We start from the raw sequence: 14,569 nt of genomic DNA, 5'->3' as shown, positions 1-14,569 counted from the left end.
GAGTGGTGTCTGAGCATATTTGGCTTATTGAATGGAGTCTGGCCATATGAACTGAAGAGCTATCCCACTCTTCTTGAGCAATTACTAACACTCGTGTATTGGAGCAATCTATTTCCCACTGAGTGTTTCAGAAACTTTATTATTAAACCAGTTGCCTTGACTACTGCTGTGCATTTCTAATATGAAGAGATGTGGAGCAATAGTCAGGGTCATTGCTTCCAGATACTGTCTTTGCTGAGAGGAGAGAGAGAGAAACTGGGGGTGCCGATTAGCCTTCGTTCTTGAAGCAATCAATCCCATACATTTAAACAAAGGAAATAATAATAGAAGATTAACAGAAAATGAACATTGCGATTTTATAATTTCCTCCCTCTATTATGATTCAGTTCCACATTTGCTGCCTGACAATGGGATCTGTCTGACATCACCACAAGGCTAATACACAGTTATAAATTGTGTAATGTATTCGAGCGAATGTCTTTCCTTGATCTTGAATGGCAAATTCACTGGATTACATGATCCAACCAATCTGCCTTTATCAGCACGCAGTTCCTTGCTCTGTTTCTTGTGAGGACTCTACCAGTTTCCCACAAACTTCAACTGCACTGCCACAGGTTATATCTCTGATCTACATCAGTGTGTGCTTGCTAACCAGTAATGCACCAATAGACTACATTGACAACAAGGTTTACTTGCTAAAGGTAATTGAGAATGGAAGCCCATAAGAAAATGCAGAACAAGAAAAGCCTTTTGGTCTATTGTGTGAGGTGGCAAAGTGGTTTTTAAATAATGTTCTCCTGAAGATTTACGCTGTTAATAAATGGGATCAAATCCACTCTGTGTGCCTAGAAATGAATAACAGTTCTGACCCTCAGTTCAAGAGCTTGGACTCCCAGTAAAAGAAATCGGCACTGCATTCTGCAAGGAAATGACTTGACATCTCTGGTTCTTTTACAGTCTTTAACGCTCTGGTGTCATTCTGCATCCGAGATCTCTTCTTAGCACTGCAGAAGCTCCTTCAATTAAAGCCAGGTGGAGACAGGAAAAAGTAAGTCGCTAAACGTCCCCGTATAATCTTTAGAAGCAGTTGTGTTATCTATTAATGTTAGTCATAACCAATATAGGATTTCTTGGTCTTTTTGATTGGCCCACAATATATTTCTCTTTGTGTGTAAATGATTTAAAAAAAATAATTTCAAATGTTTGCTCCTTTTTCCTGCACATGTCCATAAAAGGTGGCAGCCCGCTTAAAGGGTCATTCCTGAAGTTCTGGTTGAATTTCAGTCCCACATTTCTCATCTTTGGCCACCAGAGGGTGGGTAGGTTGGAGGACCTCCTCGCTGTGTTTCTTTCTTACTTTCTGTCTTCAATTATATCTTGGACCTCTCCATTCTCCTTTTCCCTCTCCAACTCCTTTTATTCTGTGTCTTACCTTTGATTGCTCCACACTTTTTTATGCAAACCTAAAACCCAGTAGCCTCTCAAAATATATTTCAATTTATTGCGCAGTCAGTTTCACACTTTCTATTAACCAAACGCCACGTTGAATGGTGCCCATCATACACAGGTCTAGGCCATGATTGGTTGCAGTCCTATGTCATGTTCAGGAAGTGAATGGTACTGAGGGAAGTAGCTTGCAAGCATCACATGGTATGATATCTACATATTGACTTTAATGGTTCTGTGGTGTACTGGACCAACATTACAGGAATTGCAGTCTCATGGTGGGAGATCTCTGCAGTTGGAACCTAGATTGATTTTTAAGAACGAGCACAGACTAAAAACAATAAAGGCCTGTGTTACATATCAAAAGAGCCTCTGTGAGCCATGATTGCCCAACTGACTGCAGCAACACGTCAAGGGTTCAACAACACCTCCCAAAACTGCTTCCTCTACCACCTAGAAGGACAAGGGCAGCAGGTGCATGGGAACACCACCGCCTGCAAGTTCCCCTCCAAGTCACGCACTATCCTGACTTGGAACTATATCACCGTTCCTTCACTGTCGGTGGGTCAAAATCCTGCAACTCTGTCCCTAACAGCACTGTGGGTGTACCTGGACCACATGGACTGCTGTGGTTCAAGAAGGCAGCTCACCACCACCTTCTCCAGGGCAATTAGGGATGGGCAATAAATCTTGATCTTTCCAGTGACGTTCCCATCCCATAAATGAATTAAAAAAAGAAACAAATCACGTTCTCAATTTGTCAGGGGTGGGGCGGTCCCTGATTCTCCCTTGACGACTGTTAGAATGAACATTCTTGAGGTGCTTTTATGTTGCGTGAGTGCAGCTATAGGAAGAATCATAGGTTTCCCTCCATTGACTGAACGTCATACTGTTGTTGTGCCTAACACGCACTCTACTCTTAAAGAATCCGCAGAATCTTTAAGGGCGGCGCAGTGGTTAGCACCGCAGCCTCACAGCCCCAGCGACCCGGGTTCAATTCTGGGTGCTGCCTGTGCGGAGTTTGCAAGTTCTCCCTGTGTCTGCGTGGGTTTCTGCTGGGTGCTCTCGTTTCCTCCCACCGCCAAAGACTTGCAGGTTGATAAGTAAATTGGCCATTGTAAATTGCCCCTAGTGTAGGTAGGTGGTAGGATAATTGAGGGAAGGTGGGGATGTGGTAGGGAATATGGGATTAATGTAGGATTAGTATAAATGGGTGGTTGATGGTCGGCACAAGACTCGGTGGGCTGAAGGGCCTGTTTCAGTGCTGTATCTCTCTATGATTATGATTATGAATCCGATTGGTGAAAGGTATATCAATATTTTATTCACACTAAATCATCAAGTACAAGCTCTCACTATTTGTACAGTATACTGCCCATCAAGACATGAGGTGATCAGTCTCTGAATTGCAGCTGCTCTTCTATTCTCAGAGCCCCTGGCTCAGGGTATCTTCTCAATTGTTCTTCCCCAGGGTTTTCGTATCTTCCTCAGTTTCAGTCAGGGGTTAAATCTTGTTTCTAAGACCCGCCCCTCTTACTTACACTCAGGGATCTGGTATAATGACATAATGACATCCTTATTTGGTTCTGTGAGAACCTGTTTAAAACCTCACAGTTTCCCATTGTCTATTATGAGTTTAATCATATCTGGTGTCCATGACAACTCCCTATATCTGCTACGTGCAAGGACTGTGTCTGGGATCCTCCTCAACATCTTTACTACACTATCTACAATTCCTCGGCCATCTGTGTGCTGTGCCCCTTTCTACCCATCCCGCTTCAACACACTGTTCATTGTTGTGTTACTGGCCCCTTTGTTTTGATTAAGTTCTTGTGTGTTTTCGCTATATGTGTTTTTACTGGGTCTACACTATAAATGGCCCCACAGAAATGTGCTGTCTGATTAAGGGAGTAGGTTTCAAGAAAGAAAATACATGGGCCACCTCCCTGTGTCTACAATTGGGTCTCGGGATTCCCAACGCCATCACCATCCAGGTTTAAAACTCAATAAGAGAGTGTGGCACAGGAAGTCACTCTCCCCAGACAGAAAAGGAGCAGCTGGGCAGTTTAAATGTCGAGTGACAATGTGATGTGTGTTCCCCATGTTTGCTCGCAGCCTATTTATTTGTATCAGTGTTGAGGGGCAAACGAATGCTGCACCAAAAGATAGTGTGTCGGGTAAGCTGGGGGAGGTGGATGGTGGCGGTGGAGAGGGGATGTGCTGTGCACTTTAGCCATTGTGTTTGATACACTGTTTTATGCTGCTTCAGTTGGTGCGTGTTGTGTTAGTGCAATGTCATATTACATCTTAAAAGGCTTCTTTTGTACTTCCAAGGTTATTGCTGCCCTCCAACAGTCCTCGTTGGTCAAAGATCCGACAGGATATCAGTGTTTACTTGACTGGCCTTGTTCAGGTAGGTTAAGAAAACAAATCTGGGATTATACATTTTAGTTTTATTCAAAAGCATTTTTTTTTTTTAGTAGTGTTTTGTCAGGAATCTGTTAGTTATCGCAGTTTCTTCAATGTTGGCACAAAAGACTGTCCCTAAAAGAAAAAGTTTATTGTTGAATTAAAGTGAAGCACCCCAGTATTTACAGGGGCTGCTCATTCGGAATGGGGGTGAGGAATTATAAACTGGAAACCCTGAACGTCCTGCAGACGTCTTTCAATTTTCTTTTTCCAGACTTTTCCTGCCTGGCAGGAAGCCTGATTAAAGTCGGTCTGTCGGGTGGGAAAGTCTGCAGCAGAAGGATGCAGCAGAGGAGCTGGTAGGGAGGCAGGGAGACATTGCGTTTGGGTGGGAGAAGATATCCTGATGGGCATTATGGTGGTCAGAGAATAGAGTGTGCACGGGATTGGTTGGGGAGCATGATGTGGTGGTTTGGGGGGGAGGGGCGTGACGGGAATGGGCAGTTCAGGATTTGGTAGTGGTTTACAGACTAGCTTCTTGGGTTTGGAGGAAACACTCCTCTCCCTCTTGACCCACAAGCAGTGCTATAAAAGCTCTTGCATGTTGGGATTCAGCTGTTCTCGCTTCCTTTTCCCTGCTGGGTTTCCCGAGGCCAGGGAAACGCGTCTACCATTAGTTAAAAATTGAAACCTTGTTAAAATAGAGGTACTTTGCCTCCGTTAAAAGCTTTTAACATCCGACTCGACTCCTGACAGTGGATTGGCTGTCCGCCTCCTTTAAAATTGGAAGTGGGCAGGTTGGAGTCGGGTTTGAAATTTCAAAGTTTATAACTTCTCATCCGTTCCAAATTTACTCTCTCAAGACGGCGCTCATTAATAAATTTGAATTTGCTCTCTCCCCGACTGCCATAGCTAATGAGAGAACCGCTTAACTCAATTAATTAACCAACCTATTGCTAACTCAAACCAGCCAAAACGTAACGCAGCAGATGAGCAAGCTAAACCGTTCTTGGTATTTGAACAGTTAAAACCAAGTTCAATCCTTGTCACAATCTCTCCCACTTTTCTGCTAAATCTTTTACTGATCTCTCACATTCTGCTGGTCTCTCACTGCTTTGAACACAAGATGTATTTTCCACATGTAGTCTTCAGTCATAGCAAGCATGTTTTTCACGCCAACTTCACACAGGGATTTTTTTTCCCTTGCTAAACTTGACATTTTAGCACAAAATATTTAGACAAAACAGTAACAACTTTTGTCTCTTTTCAGCTATTATCAAGTTTGACTGAAGTCTCGGTTGTTAGTGCTGTCCTGCGGCACGTGCTTCATTTAGTATCCTACTATCTGTGCTTTCCAAAACACTGCCGACTGCTTCTAAAGGTAAGACCTGTTTAATCCCATTTTAAATTGAAGATTATAAGCTTTAGATTTTATTTTGGGAGTGGGGGTGTGGTATCAGTAAAGGAGATGTGTCGAGGGATTATTGATCAGATGGATCCCAATAAGTTAATGCACCAGTGAATAAAAAGGGGGAAAAGAACTTGCAAATGTCAACAAAATGCTGGAAATATGCAGCATCAGGAAAAGGCAGCTTAATGTTTCGGGTGCAAGATCATTCCTCAGGATATAGTTCTTGTACCTGCAGTATTAACCAGTTGGATGCTGACTGACCTGCTGTATCGTCCAGTATTTTCTGTTTTTGTCCATTTGTTTTTCAATGATTTGATAGTTTGTGTGCTGCAGAAATAGGTGTATCCTGTATGTCCCCATTGTGTTTTCTGTTTAGGAGTATCTGGTGTGTTTTTATTAAGAGCCCAGTTTTATGTTGCATTCCTAACAATCACCTTCACAAAACAGGAGGATTCAATTTTTCCATGTTTGCCTGTTACCCAAAACTATTTTTACAACTCTACGGCTCCACATTAAACTTCTAACTTAATATTTTCCACATAACTTTCTTATTTGGTCAAGTTACTTTTATACTGTGGCTCGGGTTACAGGATTGATAATTGAGGATGGTGATAAGTGCTGCTCTCCTCTTTTTACTCTCTTGTTCCTTTGGGCCCTGTTAGTGGGTCAGAAGGGACTGTGCTTTCTGTGCGTGCAGTTGCTCTTAAGACCTGTGAAAAGATGCGTGATGGATGCAATTGGAGTTTGTCTCCTTCACTCTATCCAAGTAAAAGTGCATAATAATAAATGGACAAGGAGACTGCCTGGCATAGTCCTGTTTTCTGAAGGTCTGGTGTTTGAATTTCGCCAGATTGATGCAGTGAAGCTTATTTCTCCCCCTTCCCCTCTATGGATTCTCTGAATTGTGATTGGGCCATCTCAGCCCAGTTGTTCATGGGTGCAGTTCAATGGTGCTAAATGCCTCAGAGCGTGACCTAGGTTGACATTCTCACTCAAGATCATTGAGTGTTGTGAGTAATGGGCTTGTTGCATTGGTAGAGCAGTGTTTGCTCTTTAGAGTCTTTGGAACAGAATAGAGGGAAAGATTTGCTCTGCCTTTGCCCCGTGCTACTGCTGACCCGGGAACACTTGATGTTGGCACTGGAAACCAAAAGAGGAAAAATTGTTCCATTTCCCAACACTGGGACTGCTCGATGGGCTAAACCCCCTACACGCCCACCCAAAAGGAATCTAAGTGCCCCTGTGGTCCCTCTTTCACTTAGGAGGGACAGGGTGCTCTGGTCTATGGATTCTCCACACACATCATTATCAACTCATGGCAAATGTACCTGTTTGCTTGGGGTACAATGGTTCCTGTCCTTCCCAGCACTCCTGTGCATTGCTGTGTCAAACTACCCAGCTAGAAGTAATTATGATAATCATTAAAAACAGTGTTGTGACACAAATGGTGTCAGCAGTGATATCTTTTAATTCAGCAGTTAACAGGGGCAGTCACCTAAAGACTATTAATGCTCTCATGCATCCAGTGTTTTGAAATTCATGGTGATAGGTTATGTTTAATGAGGATAATCTGATGGATTGGAAAATTTATTTCTACCAAGGTGCTTCAATGCACATACTGGCCTCCTGTGTGTTAACTGCTGACTATCAGAGTACCTCTACTGGAGTGCTTTGCCATTTAGTATTAGTTTCATGCTGGTTGGAGGGGTGCTCATTCTCCACTTCATTAGCTTGAACAATATTGGCCCTTGGGTGAATGAGATACATGCTTGGTTTTATTCTCCTGTTAGGGTGCTGACCTTCCATCACCCGAAGCTGGTGTGCACTTGTCTCCAACCTGCCAATAACACCAGACAGCATACAAAAATGACCCAGTAGCACCTATCCCCATTCAGTCAGTCCCTTCTCCTCTTCTCTGCCACAGCTGGAAGCTAAACAGAGGTGAAGAGTTAAACCTGTGTCCTTGGTCTGCGACACTCCCTGCTTACTGCTGTGAGGCACTATCCAAAGTGACCCCTCTTTAAGAATGACAAAGTGTAGATGTAGGTTGGTTCGTCACAGGTGTGGGCACTGAGTTTTAAAACTCTCCCTCCAAATTGTGCAGAGCGGTTTCCTTTGAAGTTTCTTCAGTTGGGTTTTGCGTAGCAAGCAAGGACAGCTGTGGGCGAGCTTTAGTCAGATACAAACAAAGTGGCCGCTGCCTGGTTGCTTGTAAAAATGCCCCTGATAGGAGCAATGTGGTTTCCTGAGCTGGCAGGTACACGGATGCTTGATTTTGCTGAAGCCATTTTCACACGGACTGAAGTAGCGAATGACCAAGGGTGCATTGGAGTACAGTGGTGCTGCCATTGTTGCTGTCTCTTGGTATTTGCACAGTTGAATTTAAATGGCCCTATTTCTGTTGGAAGATAAATGTTAGAGTTCCAGCTGGAGGCTGCATACAGGAATCCTTCTGAGCGTGACTGTAAAAAGCAAGCCATTATTCTTGGCAATGTAGAAAATAAAAACCTTGAATATTTTTACACACAAAATCCGTTTACCTTTGCACTGATGGTGATCAACGCAGCTCGAAATATATTTGAACCATTTATTGCAGCTGATAGCTTCTCATTGCTACCTGTGTCTAACTCCTACTTTTGTACTCTCTAGCAAACAATAAACCAATGGAGTACAGGAGAGGAGACAGTACGAGTTCTAGCCTTCCTAATTCTCAACAAAATATGCAGACACAAGCGAGATGTGTATCTGAATCTAGTGCTCAAGGTAATGAGAGTTATGTAAAAATGCATCTAAACTGACAAATGGATATCTTTTGACTTTAGCTGACCAGAAAATGAGAGGCTTTTGTCAGGTGTGGACTGGTGAATGTGCAAGTTGCAGTGTTTTTGTCTCCAGTTCACAGTGTGAGGTTACACTACCATTTTCACGTCAATGTGAAGCAGTGGTGAGTGTTGATGGATATAAAAGTTGCAACATGACTTGGATGTCAGGCCCTGACCTGAAGCTGGAGTTTACATGAAAGCCAGCTTGCGCAATTTGGGCATCGCACAGAGAGGAGTATAACTCCAATCTGGGACAAAATAACATTTCAGAAGACCCCAGTGAGAGTTTGTTCCATCTCCTGGCAACTATTAAAGTTTTTAATGGGGTATTTATAATGCTTTGAGAAAGGGCATGCTCTCGCTGGTCCCTCCTTAACATTTAAAATTAGCCACAAGAGGGTCAGAACTGTGTGTTTGTGTGTGTGTGTGATAGAGAAATTGTACCTGGAGCCTTAGTAAAGTGAAAGTGTCGTAACTACAAAGGTACCTGGTGTCTTTAATTGGGTTTTAATTTTCCATTGAGGAATTTGAACTAAATTCTTTCTGGAAATGTTCAGGCTTTATAGGAGTATTTTTTCACATCAGTAACTCAAATATAATTGGAGTAGTTCAGAGAAAGATGTTCATGTATTGATTATTTGTGAATAATAGTTGTGTCTTGGATACTAAGGGGTAGCACTGCACTCGTATGCCTCACAACTGTTGCATTGAAGTAGTGTTCACCTTTTCTGAAGTGTGTGTGAAAATATAAGCAAAAGGCACTTCACTGGCTCAGTGAGTTTATCTAAGCTGTTTGGACTAATTTCCAGCTTGTTCTGGCATAGCCGATCTCCGACTTAATGGGAACAGTAGCATAGTGGTTATGTTACTGGACTAATAATCCAGAGGCCTGGACTAATGATCTGCAGATATGAGTTCAAATCCCACCAAGGCAGCTGGGGAATTTAAATTCAATTAAATAAATATGAAGTAAAAAGCTCGTCACAGTAATGGTGAACATGAAACTAACGGATTCTCGTAAAAACCCATCTAGTCCACTAGTGTCCTTTAGGGAAGAAAATCTGCTCCCCTTACCCGGTCTGGGCCTAGATGTGGTTGCAAACCCAGTGCAGTGTGGTTGACCTTTAACTGCCCTTTGAAATGGGCCAGCAAGCCACTCCGTTGTCAAGGAGGTGGGTCACCACCACCTTCTGAAGGACGACTGGCGATGGGCAATAGATGGTGGCCTTGCCAGAGGCACCCACATCCTATGACTGAATAAAAAAAAAGGTGGTAGTGAGGGGTGTCTGCAGTCTGGGCTCCCACCCTCCTCCCCCCAGTTAGGGAGTGGAATGTCACCCATTGTTCCCCAGTTCTGAAAATGTGACGTTTTGATGCATCCTGCAGTCAGTTAGTTTCTCTTCATTCAGTCTTGAACCTTTGACAGTGACTAATAGTCATTTGGGAAAAGATATTAGAGCAGGACCGACTCCCGTTGAGCTGGATGAGGTGGAAGGAGAGAATATTGTCCAAGAAATATGACGAAAGTAAAACCTGAGCACAAAACTAGGTATAGGAAAAGCTAGTTTCTATGTAAGTTGCCGTTCATTTATCCTTGTCTGTCTCTCATTTTGCAGCAAATGTACGTAGCCTATGTAAAGAACTGCAAATTCACATCGCCCAACGTCCTTCCCCTGATTAACTTTATGCAACGCACTTTAACAGAGATGTATGCGCTAGACAATCAGATTACCTACCAGCATGCCTTCATTTACATCCGACAGCTGGCTATACATCTCCGAAATGCCATGACGATGAAGAAAAAGGTGATATATGTTTTTCCCTTGATGTTATGAATATTTAAAAAAATTTTGTCTTCCCTTTGTGCTGGTTTCAAGTGACCAGAGTTGATTATTTAGGCAAAATTTGAAAAGAGGCCAGTGCAGGATGATAGTATTTGCTGTTTGTTACCCGTAATACTCTATTTCCCCATCTCCCACCACGTGCTTATTTTAAGAAACAATGCCCAGTGTTCTCCTCTCTCCCCACCAAAGGCACCAACTCTTTGTAGAATGTGATTCCAAGGCCAGTTTTAATGACACGAACCATGGGACTATTTTGCAGAAGAACAGGAGAGTTCTCCCTGGTATCCTGGCCAGTATTTATCCTTCAGCCAACATCCAGCACACTCTCGGGCAATGCTTTTCCGATCACAAACAGACTATCTGGTCGTTATCACATTGTTGTTTGTGTGAGTTTTCTGTGTGCAAATTGGCTGCTGTATTTCCTATATTACAACAGTGACTACACTTCTTAAAGTGCCTTATTGGCTGTGAAGTGATTTGGGACATTCTGAAGTTGACAATAGTGTTACAGAAATGCAAGGCTTTCCTTTCTTTTAATATAAGTACTGTTGCCTTCGAAGGAATTACTTCTGTCACATCTTGAATTAAAATAAGATACAGCTTGATTGTTTCACATTGTTACAGAAGCTCATTTCTGTTTCCTAACTGTTGGTTCTTTGTGTCCAGGAGACTTATCAGTCTGTCTATAACTGGCAGTTCATTCACTGCCTGTATCTTTGGTGTCGAATGCTGAGCACCATTTATCCCAATGAAGTTCTGGAACCACTCATTTATCCATTGACTCAAGTTATCATTGGCTGTATCAAGTGAGTACATTTGATGTATGATATTTACTATGCGTTGCGAGCAAGTGAGAGTTGGTACCATGCCATGTATATCTCGATTTACTCTGGTTGCAATCAGGAGCCTGTTCTATTTCATATCTACCCCAAAGCACCTGGTGCAATGCAGACATTAATGGGATAGGAAGTGCAGTTTTGCCAGAGATTTCCCACATAAACTCTAAAGCGATTAAACTAACATTAGCTGCATTCGGCCATTGAGGGCTTCGCTAACACAATTACTCAAAACATATGGAATGTGGAAGCTCAGTAACAGATTGCTGTTCATGGAACATTCCTTTTTTTTGGACGCACGTGTTTGCATCACTACATAAAATAGCATTAAAATCAGAAATGTGCGTACTATGACTAGATTTGGTATTTAAATTTGTTTCAGCTTTGAGAGGTGTGGCTAACACTTGTACGTTATAAGGATCAGGTTTACAGACTAATGTCCTTTAGGGAAGGAAATCTTCTGTCCTTACCTGGTCTGGCCTACATGTCACTCCAGATCCACAGCAATGTGGTTGACTCTTAACTGCCCTCTGAAATGGCCTAGCAAGCCACTCAGTTGTATCAAACTGCTACAAATTCTAAGAGGAGGAATGAAACCGGACGGACCACCTGGCATCGACCTAGGCACTGGAAACAACAATGGCAAATCCAGCCCTGTCAACATTGCAAAGTCCTCCTTACTAACATCTGGGGGCTTGTGCAAAAATTGGAAGAGCTGTCCCACAGACTAGTCAAGCAACAGCCTGACATAGTCATACTCATGGAATCATACCTTGCAGTCAATGTCCCTGACACCACCACCACCATCCCTGGGTATGACTAGTCCCACTGGCAGGACAGACCCACCACTAGTATACAGTCGGAAGGGCGTTGCCCTGGGAGTCCTCAACATTGGCTCCAGACCCCATGACGTCTCAAGGCATCAGGTGAAACATGGGAAAGGAAACCTCCTGCTGATTACCACCTACTGCCCTCCCTCAGCTGAACAGCACTTGAAGGAAGCAGTGAGGGTAGCAAGGGCACGAAATGTACTCTGGGTGGGGGACTTCAATGTCCATCACCAAGAGTGGCTGAGTAGCACCACTGCTGACCATATTGGTAGGAGTGATCACCGCACAGTCCTTGTGGAGACAAAGTTCCATCTTCGCACTGAGGGTACCCACCATCGTGTTGTGTGGCACTACCACTGTGCTAAATGGGATAGATTTTGAACAGATCTAGCAACTCAAAACTGGGCATTCATGAGGCGCTGTGGGCCATCAGCAGCAGCAGAATTGTACTTGATCACAATCTGTAACCTCATGGCCCGGCATATCCCCCAAAATACCATTACCATCAAGCTGGGAGACCAACCCTGCTTCAGTGAAGAGTGCAGGAGGGCATGCCAGGAGCAGCACCAGGCATACCTCAAAATGTGGTGTCAACCTGGTGAAGCTACCACACAGGACTACTTGAATGCCAAACAGCAGAAGCAGCATGCGATAGACAGAGCTAAGCGATCCCATAACCAATGGATCAAATCTAAGCTCTGCAGTCCTGCCACATCCAACTGTGAATGGTGGTGGACAATTAAACAACTAACTGGAGGAGGTGGCTCCACAAATATCCCCATCCTCAATGATGGGGGAGCCCAGCACATTAGTGCAAAAGATAAGGCTGAAGTATTTGCAACAATCGTCAGCCAGAAGTACTGAGTTGATGATCCATCACAGCCTCCTCCTGAGGTTCCCAAGATCACAGATACCAGTCTTTAGCCAATTTGATTCACTCCACATGATATCAAGGAGCACCTGAAGGCACTGGATGCTACAAAGGCTATGGGCCCTGACAACATTCCGGCAATAGTACTGAAGACCTGTGCTCCAGAACTAGCTGTGCCCCTGGCCAAGCTGTTCTAGTACAGCTACAACACTGGCATCTACAGGGCAATTTGGAAAATTGCCCAGCTATGTCCTGTACACAAAAAGCAGGACAAATCCAACCTAGCCAATTACTGCCCCATCAGTCTACTCTCAATCATCAGTAAAGGGATGGAAGGAGTCATCGACAGTGCTATCAAGCGGCACTTGCTCAGCAATAACCTGCTCACTGACACTCAGTTTGGGTTCCGCCAGGGCCACTCAGCTCCTGACCCCATTATAGACTTGGTTCAAACATGGGCAAAAGAGCTGAACTGGTGAGGTGAGAGTGACTGTCCTTGACATCAAGGCAGCATTTGACCGAGTATGGCATCAAGGAGCCCTAGCAACACTGGAGTCAATCGGAATAGGGGAAAACTCTCTGGTTGGAGTCATACCTAGCACAAAGGAAGATGGTTGTCGTTGTTGGAGGTCAATCATCTCAGTCCCCGGACATCACTGCAGGAGTTCCTCAGAGTAATGTCCTAGGCCCAACCATCTTCAGCTGCTTCATCAATGACCTTCCCTCCATCATATAGTCAGAAGTGGGGATGTTTGCAGATGATTGCACAATGTTAACCATTCGCGACTCCTCAGATACTGAAGCAGCCCATGTCCATATGCACAAGACCTGGACAATATCCAGGCTTGGGCTGATAAGTGGCAACTCGCATTCGTGCCACACAAGTGCCAGGCAGTGACCATCTCGAACAAGAGAGAATCTAACCATCTGCCCTTGACGTTCAATGGCATTACCATCGCTGAATCCCCCACTATCAACATCCTGAGAGTTACCATTGACCAGAAACCGAACTGAACCAGCCACTGAAATTCTGTGGCTACAAGAGCAGGTCAGAGGCTGGGGATTCTGTGGCGAGTAACTCACCACCCCAAACCCTGTCCATCTGCAAGGCACAAGTCAGGAGTGTGTTGGAATACTCTCCCTTTGCCTGGATGAGTGCAGCTTCAACAACACTCAAGAAGTTTGACACCATCCAGAACAAAGCAGCCCACTTGATTGGCACTCCATTTATCACATTCAACATTCACTCCCTCCACCACCAACGCACAGTGGCAGCAGTGTGTGCCATCTACAAGATCCACTGCAGCAATACACCAAGGCTCCTTCGACAGCACCTTTCAAACAAAGAAAATTACAGCACAGGAACAGGCCCTTCGGCCCTCCAAGCCTGCGCCGATCCAGATCCTCTATCTAAACATGTCGCCTATTTTCTAAAGAACAAAGAAAAACCTGCCATCTCTACCAACTAGAAGGACATGGGCAGCAGATGCATGGGAACACCACCACCTGCAAGTTCCCCTCTAAGCCACACACCATCCTGACTTGGAACTATATCGCCGTTCCTTCACTGTCATTGGGTCAAAATCCTGGAACCCCCTTCCTAACGGCACTGTGGGTGTACCCACACCCCAAGGACTGCAGCGGTTCAAGAAGGCGGCTCACCACCACTTTCTCAAGGGCAATTAGGTATGGGCAATAAATGCTGGCCTAGCCAGCGGCACCCACATCCCCCGAATGAATAAAAAAAAGTACTGATAAGACTGCTAGTCACTGCTGTGCGAGATTGTGCTGAGATGCTTCAGACCTCATGCTGGTATCACTAAAAACCATCTCTTCGCGCCCCCCACCCCAACACTCTGCAGACAGGACTAAACTAAACCCACAGATTGCCTAAGAGTTGTGTACAGCTTTGTGAGTGGAGCCTTCATCTCGATGCTCTGACCCTGATGTTCAACAGTTGTGGTTATCCAGAGATAGGTGAGATAGCCTCTTGTTAAGTTGCAGATATTGAAAGTTGAATTGTAGCTCTCAACAGCTTCTTACTTGTCTAGAAATAAACTGTCAAAATCCAAAGCTCTGGAATTCCAAACCCCTCCCCCC

General features: G+C 44.2%; 1 protein-coding gene across 1 annotated transcript in view; it reads left to right on the top strand.

Moving 5' to 3' along the window:
• noc2l (NOC2-like nucleolar associated transcriptional repressor) overlaps positions 1-14,569 on the top strand; it is a 196,218-nt gene that overhangs the window by 45,429 nt on the left and 136,220 nt on the right. Inside the window, exons 6-11 of the mRNA XM_068017047.1 lie at positions 958-1,048; positions 3,781-3,859; positions 5,126-5,236; positions 7,916-8,029; positions 9,705-9,893; positions 10,599-10,738. Coding sequence (XP_067873148.1) covers positions 958-1,048; positions 3,781-3,859; positions 5,126-5,236; positions 7,916-8,029; positions 9,705-9,893; positions 10,599-10,738 — 724 coding nt within the window. The remainder of the gene's footprint in view (positions 1-957; positions 1,049-3,780; positions 3,860-5,125; positions 5,237-7,915; positions 8,030-9,704; positions 9,894-10,598; positions 10,739-14,569) is intronic.

This window comes from Heterodontus francisci, chromosome 37, assembly GCF_036365525.1.
Source record: "Heterodontus francisci isolate sHetFra1 chromosome 37, sHetFra1.hap1, whole genome shotgun sequence".
Taxonomy (NCBI): domain Eukaryota; kingdom Metazoa; phylum Chordata; class Chondrichthyes; order Heterodontiformes; family Heterodontidae; genus Heterodontus; species Heterodontus francisci.
Note: the sequence above shows the minus strand (reverse complement) of the source record. Positions and strands in the feature narration are given on the sequence as shown.